This window comes from Furipterus horrens, unplaced genomic scaffold (assembly GCF_987537825.1).
Source record: "Furipterus horrens unplaced genomic scaffold, mFurHor1.1.pri manual_scaffold_2, whole genome shotgun sequence".
Taxonomy (NCBI): domain Eukaryota; kingdom Metazoa; phylum Chordata; class Mammalia; order Chiroptera; family Furipteridae; genus Furipterus; species Furipterus horrens.
The window spans coordinates 186,717,920-186,732,233 of NW_028327172.1; the positions used below are offsets into that span (position 1 = coordinate 186,717,920).

The 14,314-nt window shown below is 43.9% G+C and overlaps 1 protein-coding gene across 2 annotated transcripts in view; it reads left to right on the forward strand.

The window, feature by feature from the left end:
• USP46 (ubiquitin specific peptidase 46) overlaps nucleotides 1-13,957 on the forward strand; it is a 56,223-nt gene extending 42,266 nt beyond the window's left edge. For both annotated transcript variants that reach the window (XM_090266892.1, XM_090266893.1), the window contains exons 5-9: nucleotides 103-179; nucleotides 6,784-6,867; nucleotides 8,957-9,154; nucleotides 12,251-12,329; nucleotides 13,175-13,957. In XM_090266892.1, coding sequence (XP_090123018.1) covers nucleotides 103-179; nucleotides 6,784-6,867; nucleotides 8,957-9,154; nucleotides 12,251-12,329; nucleotides 13,175-13,276 — 540 coding nt within the window. In that variant the 3' untranslated portion in view covers nucleotides 13,277-13,957. The remainder of the gene's footprint in view (nucleotides 1-102; nucleotides 180-6,783; nucleotides 6,868-8,956; nucleotides 9,155-12,250; nucleotides 12,330-13,174) is intronic.
• Nucleotides 13,958-14,314: the final 357 nt, after the last annotated feature.

Sequence of the window (14,314 nt, forward strand, 5' to 3'; positions counted from 1 at the left end):
TTGGGTACCTGTAAAGTGTTCAAGGTACTAGGTCTGTGGATTATTTTGTGCCTAATACGTTTTTCTCTTTTTTTTTTTTTTTTTTTTTTTTTTTTGCTTCAGGTTAGTAGCAAAGATGAAGATTTTCTTGATCTTTCTGTTGATGTGGAGCAGAATACATCTATTACCCACTGTCTAAGGTAACCTTATGAATTTTGACTGTGGTCTGAGCTTTTGATCAGGCTAGTAAATAAGTGGGGGAAAAATAGCCTGTATTTCTTCAGGAAATAGTTTTCCTTTCTGTTAAATCAATATAATCTTATTTTCTATTCCTTCTTTTCCAAGAAAGATTAAAAATAAGTATATGTGGTCTGGAGAGGAGTCCTGCTGAGAAGAGAGAGGATCAAGTGGAAGCCATTAGTTTAAAAATAAGTTTTTAATTTTGACTACAGATGTATTAAAGAGGCTTTCCTCTCTCTTTCTCTTTCTCACACATGCACACATACACACATAATTACACAATTAGGTGATTAAATGCTATAGATGCTTGCCATTCCTTTCTTTTCCTAAGGTGATCTAGTCTATCATGCACTTTTGAGCTCAGAACCAACGAGGAAATTGCCTTTTCCTCAAACTTCTAGCATTGTATGGAGATCGTCCATGGGGAGGATTATTTTCTCCTCATGAGGGTTGCCAGGAGATAAGGAGCGCAGAGTGTAAGAACAATACATGCCCAGGATAACTGTAGATATTGCATATATTAATTGTGCTCACAGTTGACATAAAGGCATGGTTTCTTTTTCCCCTCCCCTCTTTTCAACAAGAGGTTGTGAGTGCTTATAATTAGCCTGGCCCTGTTCTGGACACTGGAAACAGAGGACTGAGCACCAGATACGCATCTCGTAGCACTTACATTCCCGTGGGGTTCACAGACAGTGATTGGTGCTTTGAAGGAAATCAAACAGGTCTAAAGAGTGAGGGTGCCAGGGTAGCCCAAGGGGTCAGGAGGGTCTTCCATTGTATAGGGTACTGCAGCTCAGAGACCCTTTATAGGGTCCTAACAAGGCACTGTTGGTTTTCATCAGAGGAGCAGAGAGACAGAAGTGTTCCTTCAGGTGTGTAGGTGACTTGGAACATTTTTAGAAGATGTAGATTAAAGGGACTTGCGGTGGCGGTTAACTGTAAGAAAGCCATCTTTCAGGGCGAAGGCACCAGCTCCAGTGCAGAGGAGCTTGGTTTGTCTCGGTGTTAATGGATCGTGTGAGCTGGGGGTGGATTGCTCTCCTATTTCCCAGAAGTCTGACCCCCCAACCCTGTGCCTCAACATGGCGCTGATAGGCTGATAATTACCTCAGCACTTCCTGTTGGTTTGGCACATCAGTCCTTGTCTCCAAGTGCCTTGAGTCCAGGGGTCTAGGACAAGTTTGTTATCTCATTTACAAAGTGTTTCATAGGCCAGGGTGGCCTCTTTTTCTTCTGAATGATTCTGTTTATGGTGGGGGTTCCTAATTTTTCCTGTGAAAAGAAGGCATTTTTGATTTCCCCAAGGTTTTGTGATCTCAGGGAATAGAAACTATTGTTCCAACATTAGTCGCAGGTGAGGGGCCAGGAGGAAAGGTATTTGTCATTACCCCTTCTTGGAGAAGGGGAGTTAGGAAGACTTTAGAATTAGGGAGGTTGACTCCTTCCCCTCCCTTCTAAGCATTATCTGGGCTATTCCAGAGGGCAGATGCCAGTGGCCTTAGCTATGAGGCCAACCAGGTAAAGCATTAATGGCTAGTTACAATCTCAACCTTTGGGAGCCTTGTTATAAAGAACTGTAATCCAGATTTTAACAGTTTCTTTTTTTTTTTTTTTCCACTGGAAAAATGTACCTATTGGCCACGCATACCTGAGCAAAGCAGGCTAGAAGCGTTTGGAGACTAGAAAGCTGAGGTGGGCAAATATGAAATAGTTTCCGAATCCCTTTTAAATAGTGTGGGATGCTCATCTGATGGGACTGTCCAGGCTGGCGGTCCGGCAGTACCTGCCCCATCCTCATTTTATACCATCCTTAAACTAGACCTTGCCTGGCTTACATCTCCCTGCCCTCACACACACCTAGCATCTCAACCTGCCCACAGAGAGAGGAGCCTGCCAGGAGTTGCCATTCATCATGGAGCCTTCTGTGAGGGGCGCGGCAGCCTTCCAGCCTCTCCCAAGAGAAGGGTGTGCGGGAGGGAGGCCCAGGGCATAAATGATGCAGCTGCTCTGTTATCTTTTGCTGTCTGAGACAAAAGATGAAGAATGATTGTGATCTTTTTTTGACTCTTTTTATGGTTTAATTTGGTTTGTGTTCTTGAAGGTTTGTTTTAAAATCAGAATTCTGAAGTTTCTTCTGTAACATCATGTCTGCCTAGCTCTTCTTGATGTGATATTTTTATCTTTCAGTTGATGATGAAAAAAGGTTTAAAAGTCAAGCTAAAATCGTGGGATTTAAATGTCAAATTTCTGTCACCTCCTTCCAAAATGGTTTTCGGTGATCAGTTACAATGTGTGTTTAGTGAACTTCTGTCCCAGAAAAATGATGATATAAAATACAGTGAAATTCAGAATTCAGGATCCATGTTGTCGCTGAGCCATAATTCTGACATTTTAAATCTCAGTATTGTTTCTTAGGCAAGATGAGCCATCTTGATCAGAGGAAGATACTGAGTAAGCTTCTCTTTTCTTTTGAAAAGTTAAGGAATGGCATCAGGCAAAAATACGGGAAGTTTATCTCACTTGCATGGCCTTTTTGGTGTTTTTGGTTTTTGACTTTAGTGCTGTCCCTCCCCTGTGGCTCCTTCACAGACACTTGCCTTAGTCCCTCCAGGAGCTGCCCCCTGAAGCCACCGGCCTCTTCTCTGTCTTCTCATTTAAAATTCTCCTCTCAGTGCCAGTATTAGGAGGAAAGTAGCCTTTTAATTCTCCCAGAACTCTATTTTTAAAAATTAATCTTATTTTTAAAAAATCCCTTTTCTACTTATTTTGCAGAACATCTTTTATATACAGAGTTCATGTACACCCCACCACGTCTCCATTGCCACACGCTTACCTATTAGTTCTCCTGACCTGTGTGTCAGTTTCGGTTGTTGTTACATGGTATTTTCTAATATCTGACACATAAGTCTTACCCGTGGATTTCTTTTAAAATCTTTTTTGATATTCTAGTCCATGGGTTTCGAAATTTGGTACATGTCAGAATCACGGGGGAGGTTGGGAAAAATCGAGGCCCTGACGTTATCCAACTTCAGTGATCCCGGGCCTCTGTTTTTAATTAATTTCCTGGGTGAGTCTGATACCAGCAAAGTTTAGGAACCGCAGGTCTAGACCTTTGCCACTCAAATCGGGGCTCATGGACTAGCACCATTGATACCACCTGGCATCCCATTAGAACTGCAGCATCTCAGGTCTCCCCCAAGAATGGATGAAGGGATGAGGCAGAATCTGCATTTTGGCAAGGTTGGCAGAGCATTAAGAATGGTGGCTCTCAGCCCTGACACCTGGTAAAGCTTTAAGAACAAGAATGCCTGGGTTCTACCTGAAGAGATTGTGATGTAATTGATGGGAGTGGGGTGGGCGATGGAGATTGAGGTTGTTGTTAAAGTTCCCTAGGTGATTCTAACAGGCAGCTAGGAGAACCACTGCTGTAGATTCTAGAACAAAGCTTGCCAACCAGTGTGCCATGGAAAGTGGGCTGCAGGTGTGCATTGATCCCTTCAGCTCCTTAGAGGCTGGGCAGAGCCATAGGAGCAGTGACATTGGTTTACTGGAGCCCCTTTCTGTGTAGATCACTTTCTGTGTGGGTCAGGAAGCATTGCTTGAGAAATTTTTTAAATTAGTTTTTGAACTATTGTGTTGACTGGAAAAGTTAAGATTTTAATTTAAAAATGTATCAAATATAGACATTAACTTGGATGTGATAGCTGTCTTTATAGTACATAACCTTCCCATCCATGAACATAATCTTTCTCCATTTTTTCAAGTTTTCTTGTATATATTTCCATGAGGTTTTATAGTTTCCTTTCTTTATAAAAGTGTGCATTTTATATTAGATTTGTTCCCAAAATGTATTTTTAAAAAGTGCTTTATCACCACTATGACTCTTTTGAAAGAAAGACAAGAATTTTGTGCTTTTCCACTAACCTCTCCTTTGCTTTAGTAATTTATCCTAAGCGTTGGAAAGGCGTCTCTACTCTCTCCTTTCCCGTTAACTTTCTTATTGAAAAGTTTCCTCAACCTTTGTTGTCTGCTTTTGTTCCAACAGTCATACCATAGCAGCTGACAGAGGTCTGCCTCCAGGTTTCCGGCTGGGGTCACCCCCCTTTCCTAGCTCAGCCTTCTTTTCCACTTCTCAACTCACAGACCCCTCAAAGCACCACCCTGGCTCTCAGGGCATCAAGCTTTAAGGCAGCTGGGGCTGGGCAGGAAGGTGGTTATTTGTAAATTGGGCTCTTAAGTCAGGTACTAACTTCTGCCATATTTCTACCTAGCTGGGTCTATAAATACTTCAAAAAACTGTCTTTGAGAAATGAGAGTAAGTAGAAAGTGTTGATTCCTGCTCATTGTTCTGCTTGCCTTGGTTATTCCGGTTCTCTAGCAGAATAAAGAGGTGAGGGCCGTGGTGGATGTACCAAGGGTGTGAATCTCCACCATCACCCATACTCACCTGTCCCTCATCCCAGCCTCCACCTCATTCTGCACAGTAATTCTGTTCCAGCCAAGAAATGCGTTCACATCAGTTACTTCACCAAAGAGTCACCCGTATTCATTTACCTGAACTTGAGACTGTATTATGCACCAAGCACTTGAAATCCGAGGATTGAATATAATTACCTTCTAGATTGTTTCCTTGTCTTTTGAGCCCCTCCAATTCTTCCTCCACCGTGCTGCCAGAAGTGGTGTTTTAAAAAGCACTGTCTGATTACATCTTTTCCTTTCTGAGGCTGGTTAGCGGGAGTCTGGAGCCACACGGTCCACACCAGCTCCTGTGAAGCGTGCCCCGTGCCTCCCCTCCATGCCTCTGCTGCAGCCTTCCCTCCGTCTGCGCCTGTCCACCCTGCACGCTTTCCCTCTCTGAGAACCTGGCTCAGGTGTTGCCCTTGGGAAACGTCCTGAATTACCCCAGTTCAAGTTCATTTCTCCTTCCCCTGTGCTTTCCCCTGGACTCTATACACACGCCTCTGTCTTCATTCATCCGTTCAGCCCGCACATATTATTGAGTGCTGTGATGCGTTGGGCCTGTTCTTGGTGCTGGGGCTGCAGCAGACGGGGTCACTGCCCACGTAGAGGCAGGCAAGTAGCCAGTGAATAGAAGGATGGCTTCAGAGACCGGTGAGTGCTCGGAAGAAAACAGCAGCAACAGGAGAGGGACAGGGTGGCTTTGGAGAGAGCAGACAAGGAAGTCTTCTCGCAAGAGGTGCTGTTTACTCTGAACTCTGAATGAGTGAAGCCAGCATGGAAACATCTGGAAAGGAGCTATCAGTTCTGAGAAAACAGCACCTGCAAGTGCCCAGAGGCAGGGAGCATGTTGATCGTGAGCTACAGGGGAAGGCTGGCATATGTGGCTGGAGCAGAATGAAGCAGGGCCAGGGTAGGGGATGAGGTCAGAAGGGCAGTCAGGGGTCTGAAGATGGCTGGCCTGTCCACCAAGGCAAGGAATTTGGATTTTATCCACAAGTGTATTGCACCGTTGGAGGGTTTCCAGCAGGGGGACCAGTTGTGTGGAGTGGTCTGTGTTTAACCTGCCCTGAGCACCACATGCTGTAAGCGGCTCCCTCGCCTATGTCTCTGGTAGACTGAGCTGTGCGAGGGCAGGTACTGTGCTCCCTGCGAGTCCCCAGCACCCAGTCCCAAGTACTGTTGCCAAACATCTGGGAGTTAATGAACAAACAATCTGTGTTTCCTTTTGGTAAGTTCTGTGCAAGTGGTTGAGTTCTTCAATTTAATAAAATGTGATCCTGGTGCTAGGACGCTCCCTGTATATAAGGAAATGTCACGGACCTTTTCAAGACCGGGGGTGCTGTTATATTCTGGATATTCTTCTCAGCCTTTGAGTGGTACCAAAGAAAAGTTAAATAGACTCTCAATGACCAGAAAAGAATGAAAATCCATGACATTAAAAAAATGAAAACTATTAAGTAGGTGATAAGTCAAATACAGATATAACAGCACAATGGTATTCATTCTCAAAAGGAGGCCGGCAAAAATTCATGTTCAGGGTGTGGGAGGTGGGACCTGGGGGCTGGGAGGAAGCTGTCATCTGACCATTTGGGACTTTCTCAGTTCGATATAAGGGCAATTGTATATGGTTTAGATTTCATTATCTTCACTTTCGTGCTCTTGGAAAATATAGACCATCTGAGACATACTTTTTCGTGAACCATACAGTAAGGCCACCTTGTATTTTATGTGATTGACTCTTTTGGACTCAACTTTACAGTGGACTTTTACTATAGTTAGGGTTTTTCTGTTATAATTTATGTCTCCAATTGGCAGGTTTTCTCTGTTAAACCTGGAGTTTTTCTGACTCAGTTGGGAACATCTATCTGTATCCCATTAAGTAAGGCGGTACTTGGAAATCTCTCCTGGTGAAATCATAGTCCAGTCCAGTAGACACGCTTTAATGGCGTCAGAATACCTACTTGTGAGAAGGAATATTTCTCATTTCTTCTTTCCCCACACTCACTTAAAAATTACCCTGCAGGTCATAGAGGGTTTAAAACACAGTATACCAAGCACAACTTGGACGTCTTTTTAAGTTGTAAATATTTTTCTCTGCAGAGACTTCAGCAACACAGAAACACTGTGTAGTGAACAGAAATATTATTGTGAAACGTGCTGCAGCAAACAGGAGGCCCAGAAAAGGTGCGTAGAGGATTTCGCTCAAGAGGGTGGCTTTGTGTTCTGAGAAGCAACCTGCCTGTGGAGCTGGCGGATCTGGGTTTGAAGCCAAGTTCCATGGGCTCATAGCCAAGTAGTTTTGGAGAAGTCGCTTACCTTCCTCGCTGGTGAAAACTCGGATAAGAATGCCTGCCTCCCTTGGAGAGTTGTCCGTTCATCTGATTATTTGCTCAGTTGTTCATTCATGCATTCATTCAACAAATATTTACTGAGTGCTACTATGTTCCTGATATTGTGCTGGGTAAACAAGTGGTAATCAGACATAATCACTGTCCTCTTGAGGTTAAAGGGGAATTATAAAAAGGACTTACCATAGTACATAACACACAGTTGTCACCCAATGACATCATAGTATTGCCTAAGCATTGGAACTTATTGTTTATAAGAGGTTAAAAAATTAATTATTTAATAAGGAATCATGAGGAAATCAATAACATATCAGTTATATGGATAGGTGATAAGAAAGTTATCATGTTCTGAACTGGTGTAGGACCCAAGGTCGCCCATCTTTTTACCGGTACCAAGCAGCCAGTTACAGCTCTTGGACAATCTGCGATAACCAGTGATTCCCTTTTATTTTCCCCTGGAAGCAAAGAAACTTGACATTTTAATTATCCTGCAAAGCCTTACTGTGAGTTAAATTTACTCTGCTCGTGGTTGTGGAATATTCACAGTAACTCATAGATGCTCATTACCGCCATGTAAACCCGCAGGGGTCTATAGCTGAGGATGAAATAATTTCTCTGCCCAGCCTCCCAGCCCTTCTCTAACATGCACATCTTTTCTTGCTGCATCTAAACTTACAGGTTAGTCATTGTGGCAGGTGGAGTGGATTGGAGGTGGTAGGTAGTTACCTCTCATTAGTAGTCAGGGGAGCTCACCTCTGCTCCCATCTGTGTAACCTAAGTCAGCCCGGGTCTTCCTATGTGGTGTGAAGGTGTTTTCTGTTCAGCCCTGGGGGTCTTACGCATTAAAATGTCATGTGTTTTTATAAAATATGGGGCACCTCATAATTCATGTTTCTGCTGATGTTATTTTGGTTATTGTTACGAAAAAGGTCTTCCCTTAATAGATTCCTGAATAACATTCTTTTAAAATTTGTCCTTTTCAAATAACGTGCATTGAAATGTGCCCAGGCAGAGCAGAATTTATAATGGTTCTGGGCATTCATAAACTGGGGTCCTGAAAGGTAACTGGAAGATTGCCTATTCCAGTAGTGTTGACTATATCAACTTGTTGTCTTGTGACTTTTTATTGAGGACTATGAATGGTCACTTAGTGAAAAAATCTTTCTGTGTTTATGTAAGTTTGAGAAATGCTGCATCAAGCCAAAGAGAACAGTCCCTGTCCTTCAGGGAGGAGCTTCAAAGCAGAAAGGAGCCTTGTCCAAACTCGGCCACGGAAATCCCACATCTCTTAGCATCTCCAGTGCCCTAACGAGCCCAGTTCGGGAAATGGAGCCCAGAGCCAACCCCGGTGTTTTATGAATGAGGAAATTGAGAGCCAGAGAGGGGCAATCGCTTGCCTAAGTGCACAGAAGGAGTGAAAGGGAGCCTACCATGGCTTCTATCCTGATGCGGGGGGTTTGCAGTGTCGGCACATCCCCGCTGGTCCTCGGAACCTGGAAGGCCGGACCACACCCTTCTGCTTGTCCTTGCCCCAACTTCCTTTTCCCTAAAGCTGTCACGGCTCCTCTCCTTTATCTCAGGGAGGGGCCAGGGGGGGATTGTCCAAACCCTGTTCCTCCTTGCGAGGCTGAAGGCAATGACAGAGAGCAGTTGCACATCCTATATTTATTGGTACAGAAATTCTGGAATGTCTCCTTTGACCAAACAGACACCCACTGCACCCACTGTTGCATTTTTCTGTCCTTGACTGGGCTGCAGTTAGCCGAGGATAAGTCAGCTCTAAATAAGAGAGCCTACTTTTATTCTTGTGAGTGGTTTATTTGCAGTTGGTTAGGCCCCTCCTGCTTTCTCTTTGTGCAGGCAACAGTGGATTCTATTCCCCTAATGGGTCAGATACAACTGATTTTCTATTTCACGTTTCTTAGGATGAGAGTCAAAAAGCTGCCCATGATCTTGGCCCTGCACCTGAAGCGGTTCAAGTACATGGAACAGCTCCACAGGTACACCAAGCTGTCTTACCGGGTGGTCTTCCCTCTGGAACTGCGGCTTTTCAACACCTCCAGTGACGCAGTGAACCTGGACCGCATGTATGACCTGGTCGCTGTGGTGGTTCACTGTGGCAGGTAAGGGCAGGTGGGCTGCATGTGAGAAGTCTGAGGGTCATCCTGGGCCGAAATAGATCCAGCTGGCCTTTCCTGGGCTGAGACTCAGTAGTAATGGGACTCTTGGGAATCTCTTTTAAGTTCTTGTTTATATATTATCTCGAAATAAATATAAACATACCTACATACACACATAAAATAAAATGACAAACTATATGTATTATAATAAGATTATCTAAATGTTCTGTCATAAAGGAAATAATAATCTCCATTGGTTTTAAATGATGCTTAAGAGGAGTTTGAAATAACATGGATGCATAAATGCTTATGCTATGATTTTAATTTTTAAAAAGCCAGGTTACATCTGATGGAATTTCAGAAATACTTAAGATGTATGAATAAAGACTGGAAGCAGTAGATCAGAGTTAATAATTTCTTGGCATTTTGAATGATTGAAAATATACTCTTAAAAAATTCTTTATGTACTTTTCAGTCTTTCCCCAACATTCTCTAAGAAATACATAATTCAAAAGAAGAGAGAGTCTGAGAGAAGGCCCCTAGATATGGAAGAGCAAGGTGATTCAGAGTTCTTTGATCAAATACTTTTTGTTCCATAATGTGGAAATGTCTAAGCCTGGACAAGTCTGTGGAGGACCACCTCTTGTTATCCTTTGCTCAGCCGGGGTCGGGTTTGTTCTCCTCCTGGGGTGGGCACAGTGTGGTCCTGCCCTCGCAGGATTTAGCTTGGGACATGCTGGTGTCTTTTCCTCTCCATCTGCCTGGATTGGGTTGTAGTGAACAGACCATTACCAAGAGGGTGCACAGTGTCACGTGGAGGAACGGACTGATGTACCTGTAACCCTGTGCTGGGGTGGATGGTATCAGAAACAGTGACTTCACGGTCACCATTTCGTCCTGTGTGTATTAACTTTTAAGTCACTGGGTATTTTATGTTCTCAGTAAGTCATCTTTATCAGCCAGTTATACGCCAGATTTGTGTTGTCCCTGAGGAACAGTTCTAGCAGTTATTCTTTTAAAGAATCCAGGGGTCCAGTGATCTGCAAGCTAGCCAGGACCACTGGTGGGACCCTGGCCGCAGTCAGGAGGAGGAAGTTTTGGGGTTGTAGAGCCTGGTACCTGGAGGGCATTGTGGCTGAGGCGGGCTTGTGGACAGCTGGTGGGGAAACAGAAGCACTCACGTTTATAGGGTATGAGTGGGTTTTCAGTATGGATCACTGTGTATGACAGCTGTAATCCCTGGGAACACTGGTGAGGACAAGGCAGAGACCCATTTAGGAAATGGGGAGGTGGGGCAAGCGAGAGGTTGGGTTCTGGAACAGTCAGCCTCTGTCATGGGGTTACAAGGTCAGAGCAGCCCTGGCAGCTGGGACGATTTGGTGCCAGTCATGCATGCCGCTCACTGGGATTCTTTAAATTCTTCCGCACTGGAGGTACGATTATTCCGGTCACGGAGCCAGGCTGGCTGGGGGCACCTGGAAAGCTCTGAAACTAGGGAGCTAAGCCCTTTCCCTCATACCAGGATCTCCTGGCCCACATTTGCAGTGGGTGCACTGATTTCTACTGCAAATATTTTTTGAACCCCTGTTTCCTGGGTTCTGGGTCAGGATCTGAATGTACAGCGGTGAATGAGACACGAGGCCCTGCCCTCCTGAAGCCAGGGACCTGGTGGGAAAGGTAATAACCAAGTGAACACAGAAGCCTGCCACAACCAAAAACAAACGGCACAATAATTTATGATTTTGTTTCATGCTCTGAGGAATGAAGAGGGCAATGAGAGAGAGCAAGGGGAGGTACCTCTTCAGGGGAGGCGATTGGCAACGATTTATCCATCAAGGTGACATTTTAGCTGAGGCTTCAGGAATAACAGGGGCCAAGAATGCAAATATTGGGGGAGGATCATTTCAGGCAGTTACACCAAGTGCAAAGGCCCAGTGTGCGTAGGGTGGTGTTTGTGAAAACAGAAGAGGCCAGTGGGCTGGAGCTCAGAGGAATGAGGAATGAGTGACTGGTTGGGGTTGGAGAAAGGCAGGAGCAGATCATGTGGGTCATCTTGTATTGAAAGAAAGCAAACAAAGGGAAATCTAGCCTTTCCGCTTCAATGGTGCATTGAAAAAACAAAACAAAACTCTAAATTTACAAGTAAAATCTTCTCATTTGTGCAACTAACTACATAATAGCTGTTTAGTTATTCTTTTCTACTACTCTCCTTATTGTGTAATATATACCTTTTTATTTTAGTGCTTTTTGCTATACATTGTGGTTTAATAACACTTTTCTATCAGATCCTTGTACTCAGAATTTCCCAGTGTCTTCCTGGCTCACTCACAGCAAAGTCCTCAGTCTTAACCATGACACCCATTCTCTCCCTGGCCTCCTCCTCACCACCCTCCTCTGGCTCACTAGGCTCCAGCCTGCTTGCTGTTCTGTGAACACAGCAAGAACTATACCCCCAAGACCTTTGGACTTGTTCCTATCTGTTCCTGAAACTTCCATCAAAGAGTCCCAGGGCTTGTCCCCCGAGTCATTTCCTTCGGGGAGATTTCCTTCTGCTCAAATCGCATGTTATCAGAGAGGCATCCTTTCATCACTTTATACCAAATAATACCTTCCCCTACATTCACTATGCTGTTACTCTGCTCTCTTCTTTATGGCAGTTATCACCACTGGAAATATATTTTCATTTTAGTTTGTTTATTGCCTATTTAATCCCCATCTCCCCAAAGTGGGACTTGGTTTTATTCACTGCTTTTCCCCCTGACAGCCAGAATAGCATCTGGCACATAGTAAGTATACTGTGATTATTTGGTAATAGTTGTTGAATTTGAATGTCTTGTTTTCCCCACTGGATTGTGAGCCCTTAGAAGACAGATGTTTCTTTCACCTTGGCATTCCCTTGTGCTCGGGAGAATGCCGGCACCTGGCCTTCCTCCATAACCTGGTCAGACAAATGTGGACGTGGACATACTTCTGCCAAATGCTCTGTCCTGATGCAAGTTTCTTTCTAGTGAATCACAGCTTATAAGGAATGACCTAGAGCTTTATAAAGAAGTCAATGCTAGTTAACATGGTCACTTTCCTTTTTTTGTTCTTTTCCAGTGGTCCTAATCGTGGGCATTATATTACTATTGTGAAAAGTCATGGCTTCTGGCTTTTGTTTGATGACGACATTGTAGAGGTTGGTATGCAGGGAATTCTACAATAGGGGCAGGGTGGGGATGGTGTTTTGGGGAATGTGTAGGTGTGGACATTTTCTAAAATAGGCCTTTCCCCATAATCTGATTTTAAAACAACTTACATTTCTCTCAAAACTAAATTCTACTGCTTCCTACTCTCTATGGAAAGGGACAGTGTGTGCGATCATGGGCTCAATACTGTATTCTTGTTCCCTGATCAACCACAGACATGGGATCTTATGCCACGATAAATCATATTTATATGTGAGTTCTGTTTCCTAACATGATTAAAGCCCTCTTAGGTGCAGACCAAATAATGAACTTTGAAGTTCTATTAAAATTCTCTCATTATACGAAATTTTTCTTGTATTGGTTATTATTTTTTAAATATTTTTTTCAGTCTGGACCTGGAAATCTTTATATTACACCAAAGTACTCCATATGTTGATTTTGCTGTAAAGGAATACTAGCTGGAGAGAATTCAACACTCGAAGACATGGTCTAGTTTAGCCCAGTAGGGTAAAACAAAAGGAATGAAATAATCACGGTTATCCCCCAAAACCCCGTTTACCATTTGAAAGACACGTCCTGGCTTCTTCAAAGAATGCCCACATATGGCTGCTCATAGATTAAAAGGTGGCTTTCTTCCCCAAAGACTTACAATTTATGTAATCATGTCTCTCTGCCAAGTCTGTGGGATTATCCATTTGCTATTGAAAGTTCCCAATTGTGATTTTATAGCCAACAGTGTTTCTTACATTTTTCTTGTGCATTCCATTAGTTTTTCTGTCCTTCTCCCCATAATCCTGTTAAACAAATACATTGTTTTATTTCTCTTTTATTGCAGAAAATAGATGCCCAAGCTATTGAAGAATTCTATGGCCTGACGTCAGATATATCAAAAAATTCAGAATCTGGATATATTTTATTCTATCAGTCAAGAGAATAACTTAAAGAACTGGGAGACTAACTCCAGTGGGAGGAAATGTTCAAGGCACTATTACCTGGTTTCTCTGCAGACTTTCTCCTTCCCCGGCGGCCCACCAACAGTATCACTCCAAGTTTCAGTGGTCCGGCTGTGTTAGACTCTCTCCCTTTGTTTTTTACCTGCAGCACTACTCATGGTTTTATTTTAGTCTGAGGTAGAGTTAACTGCAATCAGATTGTAGTAAGATTTATAGGAATAACAGTTGCTAATTTTAGGATTGGGTCAGTGCTATGCCACTGGCTGAATTAGAATGACATTTATTTCCTAGAACGTCTGCAGTCTGTGTTCGGTCTTTGCTAAACTTCCTAAATGGTTTCCAGGGTCTCCTTTCAATGCATTCCTTTAACTGGTCCCTGGAAACATTACTACCCATCGGTAGTTTCTCTGCCTCTTATTTGACAGAAGGACAGAAGAATTGGGTAGGTGTTCACCTTTAGAGCTGCAACTATAGCTTTAAGTTTGTGCGAGTGAAATCGTTTAAAAGCGAGTAACCTCAATACTAAACTCATCCCCAAGGTGGCGCTTGGTGGTTCCCAGGTGCCCCTGGCAGCGCTCCCCTAGCCATTCGATTCCCTGGGGCAAAGAAGGTTGGGAGCTCAGGGCAGGCAGAGCCAAGAGGAGGAAGCTTTTGTGAGGGAGTAAACAGTTAGTTTTCTTACCTTTCTACCAAAACCACGGTTCAGGAAAATAACTCGTTGCTGTTTGTTCTTAGTGACACTTGCTTCTGTAAGGCCCTGTGAGTTGTATCCAGCCTCTACGGCACTGCTAAGCTTTCCAGGGTATCTTTCCAGACCTGCCGGTGTCCCGCAGTCTCTGTTGCAGGGCAGGGACACCACGGCGACGGCCTCCGGCACAGCCCTCCTCGGCCGGTCAGTGCCAACACTGTTCTTCATCCGGAAGAACCATGGCGCTGCACCTTCACTACTGTCAGCCGCCTTGTACAGCTGTTCACTCTCAGACATTTCAGTCTGTTTATTGAGGCGCTGGCAAGCCCCAGGG